Source organism: Odontesthes bonariensis, chromosome 21 (assembly GCF_027942865.1).
Source record: "Odontesthes bonariensis isolate fOdoBon6 chromosome 21, fOdoBon6.hap1, whole genome shotgun sequence".
Classification (NCBI taxonomy): Eukaryota; Metazoa; Chordata; class Actinopteri; order Atheriniformes; family Atherinopsidae; genus Odontesthes; species Odontesthes bonariensis.
Window position 1 is genome coordinate 124,929 of NC_134526.1, and position 9,430 is coordinate 134,358.

Below are 9,430 nucleotides of genomic sequence, written 5' to 3' on the forward strand. Positions count from 1 at the left end.
AGGAGGAACAAAGGATTGTGGGAGGTTTGTTTGTCCTGTCAATCAATCCCTGATCTATGAAAAAGTCAATAATCAATCTGATGAAGGTTTGAAGAGAATCTGATCTGAACAGATTTCAGACTCCTCCCACTCAGACTCCTCCTCTCACCATGACTCCTCCCACTCAGACTCCTCCTCTCACCATGACTCCTCCCACTCAGACTCCTCCTCGCACTATGACTCCTCCCACTCAGACTCCTCCTCGCACTATGACTCCTCCCACTCAGACTCCTCCTCTCACTATGACTCCTCCCACTCAGACTCCTCCTCGCACTATGACTCCTCTCACTCAGACTCCTCCTCGCACTATGACTCCTCCCACTCAGACTCCTCCTCTCTCCATGACTCCTCCCACTCAGACTCCTCCTCTCACCATGACTCCTCCCACTCAGACTCCTCCTCTCACCATGACTCCTCCCACTCAGACTCCTCCTCTCACCATGACTCCTCTCACTCAAACTCCTCCTCGCACTATGACTCCTCTCACCATGACTCCTCCTTTCACCATGACTCCTCCCACTCAGACTCCTCCTCTCACCATGACTCCTCCCACTCAGACTCCTCCTCGCACCATGACTCCTCTCACCATGACTCCTCCTCCCACTATGACTCCTCTCACCATGACTCCTCCTCTCACCATGACTCCTCCTCTCACCATGACTCCTCCTCTCACCATGACTCCTCCTCCCACCATGACTCCTCCCACCATGACTCCTCCTCCCACCTTGACTCCTCCTCCACCTCCTGCTGAAAGTGACACAGATCAGACACTTCCTGCTTCACCTCCTGATTGTCGTGGAAACAGGCCATTGATCTGATCTCTAATGAATCAGAATCCCTGGCAGCTGTACTGTCTGTGATTGGTTATTAATCCTGATGTCATCAGTGTGCTCCTCCCCCCACAGATAAAGCAGCTGAGAGGGAGCCTGCTGTGGAACCCGTGAAGGTAAACATGATGAACAACCTCAGTTAGCATGTTAAAGGTTAAAGGTCACCCCAAGGTCAGAAACCCAAGAGCTACATCTCAGACTCTGCGGGCCTCAGTTAGCATGTTAAAGGTTAAAGGTCACCCCAAGGTCAGAAACCCAAGAGCTACATCTCAGACTCTGCGGGCCTCAGTTAGCATGTTAAAGGTTAAAGGTCACCCCAAGGTCAGAAACCCAAGAGCTACATCTTAGACTCTGCAGGCCTCAGTTAGCATGTTAAAGGTTAAAGGTCACCCCAAGATCAGAAACCCAAGAGCTACATCTCAGACTCTGCAGGCCTCAGTTAGCATGTTAAAGGTTAAAGGTCATGACAGCACAGTTAGAAACAGCCTCTTCTCCCTACAAAGAACATGGCAGTACAGCTTAGGTTCAAGCACGGTGGTGGAGGGCTGATGATCTGGGAGGGAGGGTCCTCTGATCACATGGTTGGAGTAAACACTGAACCTTGACCTGCTCCTGGTGGAAGCTCCGCCTCCACAGGTGTGACACCTGAAGCTAACATTGATCCACACCCTGTTTCAGGCCTCCAGGACAGCAGGAGGCGCCAGAGCTGCAAAGATGATCTCAGCCAAGAGTACAGGTACACCATTTCATAAAAACCCGATCCAGACCAGTACAGACCAGTTCCAACCGACTCCCCAGGTAACCCACCTTTATATCCGTCTGTCCATCAGAGTCAGTGGACGGCGTTGGCAGTCCAGGAAGTCGCTCACCTGCCAGCAGACCGTCCACTCCCAACAGAGATGTGAAGAAGGTCTGTAAAATGTTAAATTACTGAACCGGTTCTTAGTTTTAAGATCAGAACCAGTCGGCTCTATCAGTTTTTTTTACTGGATTTTCCATAGTTTGGTTCAGCATTCATGATGAACTGGTTTTACTGGAGCTGAATGATCTCTAAAAGTTTTAGTGGTTCTGTTTTTGTGGTCTGGTGCTGCTGGCGGTTTAACTGCTGGTGCGGTCCTCCAGGTGGCAGTGGTCCGGACCCCCCCCAGGTCTCCTAGTTCTGCCCGGGGACGGACACCGCCTCTTCCTTCCCACCCGATGCCTGACCTCAGTAATGTAAAGTCCAAGGTGGGATCTAACGAGAACCTCAAACACGCACCTGGAGGGGGCAAGGTAAGACCAGTCCGTCCCGTAGTCCAGTCTGTGGTCCAGTCCCGTGGTCCAGTCCCGTAGTCCGTCTTGTAGTCCGTCCAGTAGTCCAGTCTGTGGTCCAGTCCCGTAGTCCAGTCTGTGGTCCCGTCCCGTAGTCCGTCCTGTAGTCCAGTCCCGTAGTCCAGTCTGTGGTCCCGTCCCGTAGACCGTCCTGTGGTCCAGTCCCGTAGTCCGTCCTGTAGTCCGTCCCGTAGTCCATCTTGTAGTCCATCTTGTAGTCCATCCTGTAGTCCGTCCTGTAGTCCGTCTTGTAGTCCATCTTGTAGTCCGTCCTGTAGTCCATCTTGTAGTCCGTCCTGTAGTCCATCTTGTAGTCCGTCCTGTAGTCCGTCCTGTAGTACAGTCCTGTAGTCCAGTCTGTGGTCCAGTCCTGTAGTCCATCCTGTAGTCCAGAGGAATGTTACTGGAGGATCTGACCCTCTTTGCACCTGCAGGTTCAGATCGTTCACAAGAAGCTGGACCTTACCAATGTGACATCAAAGTGCGGCTCCAAAGACAACATCCACCACAAACCAGGTAAAGGCTGAGTTATACCTCTTTTAACTGCCCTTGCGCTTGCGTTAATGGCTCGAGATGTTTATGCTTCATTTTGCTTTGTCGGCGACGCTGCGTGGCGATTCACCACCAGGACAGTAGGTGGAGCAGCGGGGTTTTTCAATGACAAGCCTACTACGATGAAAGGAAATTCACCGCCAGGACCTCTTCGGCAAGTCTCTCTTCGAGTGGATTCATGCTTCTTCTTCGCTTTCTACCTTGGCGTTTGAAAACAGTTTATATGGGGATGAAACCGGAAGATGAACACGCCGCCGGATGTGATGTAGATAGTGGCTTGCGCTCGCATCTTGCGTGAAGTTTAGAAAATTGAGGTGACACACAACCGCGCAAGGGCTTGCGTTGCGTCTTGCGTCACCGACTATAAATCAGGCTTAACACGTCTGTTAGGGTGTGACCTGCCGGTTCTGTAAGAGAGCAACACGTTCTCCCAGGTTCTGTTTAGGTTCAGACTCCAGCTAAGACACTGAGTGGTCTGAAGACCAGTGAAGTGGTGTTTCTGTCCTGCAGGTCCTGGGGATCCTTGCTGCTTCAGTTCAGGGTAACTTGGCTGGTGCCCTGGTCCATCTGAAAGTGCTTATCAGAACTGACTGCTGTGGAGTTTCAGGTTTTTAAACTGTTGTTGGGTCACATGTGTTTCACTGACCCACCTTACCACCCATACCTGCCCAACCTGGTTCTGTTTGAAGTCTCAAACCATCTATGATGTGGACATCAAAAAGTGTCTCTTTGAGATGTAGGTAAACAGTAGGGTTCCCTCTCTGTGTTTGATACTCTAAACAGAGGACGTGGCCTCAGGTGTCGCCCACAGAACCCTTGAGCTTCTGAACCTGAAACTCACAACAGTCAGCGTCTTTGTTTCCCTGTGCAGTGACGGAGCTCCACCCACAGTGATGGAGCTCCACCCGCAGTAACGGAGCTCCACCCGCAGTGACGGAGCTCCACCCGCAGTGACGGAGCTCCACCTGCAGTGACGGAGCTCCACCCGCAGTGACAGAGCTCCACCTGCAGTAACGGAGCTCCAGGAGGGGAAATGACTGAATGTATGAGTAAATGTTGCCTTTGTTCCGCCCCTCAGGTGGAGGGAAGGTGGGGATCAAGTCTGAGAAGGTGGAGTTCAAAACCGTTCACTCAAAGATCGGTTCTCTGGAGAACGTCACTCATGTTGCAGGAGGAGGGAAGAAGAAGGTGCATACAAACACCGCCCTAACACCACCCTAATACTACACCAACACCACCCTAATACCTACAAACACAGCCATAAGACCACCCTAATACTACACAAACACGGCACTAACACCACCCTAATACTACACCAACGCCACCCTAATACCTACAAACACCCCCCTAACACCACCCTAATACCTACAAACACAACCCTAACACTACGCTAACACCACCCTAATACCTACAAACACAGCCCTAACACCACCCTAACACTACGCTAACACCACCCTAATAATACACTAACACCACCCTAACACTACGCTAACACCACCCTAATACCTACAAACACAGCCCTAACACCACCCTAACACTACGCTAACACCACCCTAATACTACGCCAACACCACCCTAACACTACGCTAACACCACCCTAATACTACACTAACACCACCTAACACTACGCTAACACCACCCTAAGACTACACTAACACCACCCTAATACCTACAAACACAGCCCTAACGTCGCCCTAACACCACCCTAACATCGCATTAACACCACCCTAACACAGCACTAACACCACCCTAACACAGCACTAACACCACCCTAACACAGCACTAACACCACCCGAACATCGCCCTAATACCACCCGAACATCGCCCTAATACCACCCTAACACCTCCCTAACACAGCACTAACACCACCCTAACACCACCCTAGCTGGATTAGATGCTGTGCAGGAACATTTAGTCTTCACCGCTCTGGTCCAGCACAGATCAGACACATTCATGTATTCATGACAGTTTGTGTTTTTATGTTTCGTAATATTCTGTTTTACATACAACCGAGTTCAGATTGATTTTGTTCACTTTCTGTTTTACGTAGTCGGGGCATAAAGGAGACTTTCTGGAGTCGGGACAGGAAGAAAGAAAACAACAAAAGTGTTAAAGTTAAAATAACTCCAACAACAAACATCTGTTCACAGATCGAGGCCCACAGGCTGACCTTCAGAGAGAACGCCAAAGCTAAAACCGACCACGGCGCTGACATCATTGTCCAGGCCGACTCGTCCCCGCCTCCTCGCCTCAGCAACGCTTCCTCCCACGGAAGCCTGGACGGTGCTGAGGCTCCGCCCCTCGACCTCCTGGCAGACCAGGTAATTCACCTGTTTGCCACAAAAACACACAAAATCAACACACTTCCATTAACGACCTCCTTTCCCGTCAGGTGTCGGCCTCCCTTGCCAAACAAGGCCTGTGATTGGACCAACCCTGTGCCTGTAGACCCCGCCCCTTCCGGTTACCAAGGAAACTACTGAAGGAAGAAAGAAAATAAAAGATAAAGATTCTGCCTTTTTCTTCATTACACTCATAAAATCCCACGATTGGAGAGATTTTATGATTCAAGGTGAACGCATCCACAGGTGAGATCCACAGGTGAGATCCACAGGTGAGAGCCACAGGTGAGTTTAACCTGCTGCATCACTACAGGAACTGGTGCTGGTTTCAGGTTAAACGTGCAAACAGGTTCTGGTTCTGTAACGGATGATAAAATGTGCTCAGAACCTCTGCCATCAGAGTTGTTCTAACCCAGGGTGTCCACATCCGGTCCTGGGGGGCCCCGGTCCTGCAGGTTTTAGATGTTGCCCTGATTCAGATCAGTGCATCATCAGCAGACTTGTGCAGAACGTAAAAATCTTTTTTATTTTTTGGGGCTTTTTTGCCTTCAATGGGCAGAACAGTTCAAGAGAGATAGGAAGCAGAGAGAGGGGGAAAGACATGCAGCAAAGGGCCGACCGATGCGGGACTCGAACCGGAGCCGACTGCAGCGTGGACTGTAGCCTCTGTACATGGGGCGCCTGCTCCACCCACTGCACCACCCTGTGAACGTAACCATTTAATCTGAGTCAGGTGTGCTGAAGCATCTTAAACCTGCAGCGGCCCTCCAGGAGCCACTTGGGACATCCCTGTTCTAACCAGAACTCAGCCACGTGGTTCATCATTTCATCTGTGAACCAGTTGGGAACCTGAACCAAGAATAAGAACTTTGGACCAGAACTCAGAGTTCTCCATGAAACCTAGGGGCTGAAGGTTCTGACCCCAAAGAATGTTCAAGTTCTGTATATCAGACAATATTCAGGAGTTTGTCTGATCTGATTTCCTGGTTATTCTGGGACAGAGTCAGAGCTGAGGCTCCCTCTGAGGGTGGAGTTAGGGTTTCAGACATGAACAGCAGCAGAACTCTCTGCTTCACACGTCTCCAACAGGCAGCTGATCGATGTGTCACACGATGCACAGAGCCTGAAAACCTGGGTTGACAAAGATCAGAACCAGTGTGGTAGATCCCGTTATCTCTGGGAGAAGCTTCAGGTTCTGATGCCCAGAGAACACAAAGAGAGTTACCCTAACCTGGGAATCTGAACACCTCTTTGGGTTCAACATGACAGTCACAGCCAGGTCGGTCCATAAGGCCTCAGACGGACTCTAGTTGTGGTGCCTCCTACTGGAGTCCTCTGGTATTAAGCGCTGGATGCGCAGTGGAACCAGTCAGAACCGGTCGGAACCAACCAGAACCAGCCAGAACCGTCCAGAACCGGCCAGAACCAGCTAGAACCGGTCAGAACCGGTCAGAACCAGCTAGAACCGGCCATAACCAGTCAGAACCGGTCAGAACCAGCCAGAACCAGTCAGAACCAGCCAGAACCGGTCATTCAGTGATGTTTGAACCTGGGTGTTTCTGGGTACTCTGTTCCCAGAATAAGAAGCTTGAGGGCCCAATCTGAAGTTCTTGGTGGATCCTTCTGAGACCTTCAGATGAATTCTTTGGGTTCAGATGAATCTTTAAGGAACTTTCAGGGTGATGGCAGACTGACAAGTGAGTGTCACATGACTCTGGAGGAAACTTTAGTGCTGACATCATATGCTAATTGATGCTAGCATGGATTAGCCTGTTCCCTTTGTTGATAAAATCCCTCCAATCACAGAAAGCATCTCTCTGATGCCATCCCCATCTCATCTTTCTCTGAATGCTGATGTGCTGTAGGCTCCTGTGAAGATCCCCACCCCTCCGACATAAAAAAATTACCCAGAATGCCATTGGATACCAGGTGCCAAACCCATGCTGTCTCTGCCTGTGGGCTGTGAAATGCTTTGTACCAATAAAGTTTCTCTTGGCTCAGACCTGTTGTTGTTTACTGACACATGCAGCATCAATCTTCGTCTCTTATACATGATAGGTCTTTGATTCAATTCAGTTTTATTTATGAAGTGCCAACCCACAACAAATAATAATAATAATAATAATAATAATAATAATAATAATGGTGATGAGAGGGCCCAGAGAGGTGGAGGGAGGGGGTACCGGTGATGATGGGGGCTGCAGAGTTTGGGACCAGTTGGAGCTGCTGGAGGACGGGGGTGATATGGTGGAAGGAGGGGGTACCGGGGGACCAACATTGCTCACAAGCTTTTACAATAATAAAAGCCTGTGAGCAACAGACTTTTACAATAATAAAAACTGCGTTAATGCGCGATAAAATATTTATCGGCATTAAATTATTAACAAGTTAACGCGATAATAACGAGTTAACTCGCCCAGCCCTATTATAAATATAAACAAAAAGCGCTGCTAAGCTGGAACACTGAAAAAAGTAACCACCAAACTAAGAAAATAACATAACCAGAATGAAATACTTACGGGAGCATAAACAAGGACTGACGAGGAAAAGCATGGAAACAACGATGGAAGAATCCCGGGAAGAAGAATGGGACAGTTTGTAAGATTGGGAATCTGACGGAGGATCTGAAAAGGAGTGGTGGAACTAGAATGATACATACACTGAGGAGGTAGATTACTGAACAAGGAACAGGTGGCTGATTACTGACAGGATGCAGGTGTGAGGGAAGAGGGCAGAAGACAGACTGAGGAGAGAAAGAGATGCACACCAACTAAGAAAATGGATCTAAGGCAAAGGGAAAACACACTAGAATCATAACGGAGAAACAGAGCTATGGTTAAACTAAACTAAGAGCACCGAATAAAACCAATAACTAAGAAAACTAAACAGATAAACACAAAAATACAACCTGGAACATGACACATATTAAATATTTCCATTGTAGACTCAATCATTCCAACGCATCATAGAAAAAATACAGACAAAAAGCGGATTACTTTCTTGGAGAAGTAATCAGTAATCAGTAACTAATTACTATTTCCAAGTAACTTGATCAACACTGGTGGCGAGGCATTAAATCAACCATTAAATGTCCTCTCAACTCCAGGCCTCACTGCACCCTGTCCTCCCAACTCCAGGCCTCACTGCACCCTGTCCTCCCAACTCCAGGCCTCACTGCACCCTGTCCTCCCAACTCCAGGCCTTACTGCACCCTGTCCTCCCAACTCCAGGCCTTGCTGCACCCTGTCCTCCCAACTCCAGGCCTCAGTGCACCCTGTCCTCCCAACTCCAGGCCTCGCTGCACCCTGTCCTCTCAACTCCAGGCCTTACTGCACCCTGTCCTCCCAACTCCAGGCCTCACTGCACCCTGTCCTCTCAACTCCAGGCCTCAGTGCAACCTGTCCTCCCAACTCCAGGCCTCTGTGCACCCTGTCCTCTCAACTCGAGGCCTCACTGCACCCTGTCCTCCCAACTCCAGGCCTCAGTGCACCCTGTCCTCCCAACTCCAGGCCTCAGTGCACCCTGTCCTCCCAACTCCAGGCCTCACTGCACCCTGTCCTCTCAACTCCAGGCCTTACTGCACCCTGTCCTCCCAACTCCAGGCCTTACTGCACCCTGTCCTCCCAACTCCAGGCCTCGCTGCACCCTGTCCTCCCAACTCCAGGCCTCGCTGCACCCTGTCCTCTCAACTCCAGGCCTTACTGCACCCTGTCCTCCCAACTCCAGGCCTCACTGCACCCTGTCCTCTCAACTCCAGGCCTCACTGCACCCTGTCCTCTCAACTCCAGGCCTCACTGCACCCTGTCCTCCCAACTCCAGGCCTCAGTGCAACCTGTCCTCCCAACTCCAGGCCTCACTGCACCCTGTCCTCCCAACTCCAGGCCTCACTGCACCCTGTCCTCCCAACTCCAGGCCTCACTGCACCCTGTCCTCCCAACTCCAGGCCTCACTGCACCCTGTCCTCCCAACTCCAGGCCTTACTGCACCCTGTCCTCCCAACTCCAGGCCTTACTGCACCCTGTCCTCCCAACTCCAGGCCTTACTGCACCCTGTCCTCTCAACTCCAGGCCTCAGTGCAACCTGTCCTCCCAACTCCAGGCCTCACTGCACCCTGTCCTCCCAACTCCAGGCCTCACTGCATCCTGTCCTCCCAACTCCTGGCCTTACTGCACCATGTCCTCTCAACTCCAGGCCTTACTGCACCCTGTCCTCTCAACTCCAGGCCTTACTGCACCCTGTCCTCTCAACTCCAGCCCTCACTGCACCCTGTCCTCTCAACTCCAGGCCTCACTGCACCCTGTCCTCTCAACTCCAGGCCTCAGTGCAATCTGTCCTCTCAACTCCCGGCCTCACTGC

At 50.7% G+C, this 9,430-nt stretch overlaps 1 protein-coding gene across 1 annotated transcript; it reads left to right on the forward strand.

Annotated features, from left to right (window-relative positions):
• maptb (microtubule-associated protein tau b) lies at positions 1-7,076 on the forward strand. Its single transcript, XM_075454614.1, has 9 exons — positions 1-24; positions 945-985; positions 1,548-1,605; positions 1,700-1,779; positions 1,992-2,141; positions 2,615-2,696; positions 3,811-3,920; positions 4,883-5,053; positions 5,125-7,076. The coding sequence occupies exons 3-9, from the start codon at positions 1,584-1,586 to the stop codon at positions 5,155-5,157; spliced, it is 648 nt and encodes a 215-aa protein (XP_075310729.1). The 5' UTR covers positions 1-24; positions 945-985; positions 1,548-1,583; the 3' UTR covers positions 5,158-7,076.
• The last annotated feature ends 2,354 nt before the right edge of the window (positions 7,077-9,430 follow it).

Excerpts from the sequence above, each read along its gene's own strand:
- maptb (XM_075454614.1), top strand. The coding sequence starts at position 1,584 with ATGATCTCAGCCAAGAGTACAG. Across the intron at positions 1,780-1,991 it reads CCAACAGAGATGTGAAGAAG|GTGGCAGTGGTCCGGACCCC; the intron begins GTCTGTAAAATG and ends GCGGTCCTCCAG. Across the intron at positions 3,921-4,882 it reads CAGGAGGAGGGAAGAAGAAG|ATCGAGGCCCACAGGCTGAC; the intron begins GTGCATACAAAC and ends ATCTGTTCACAG.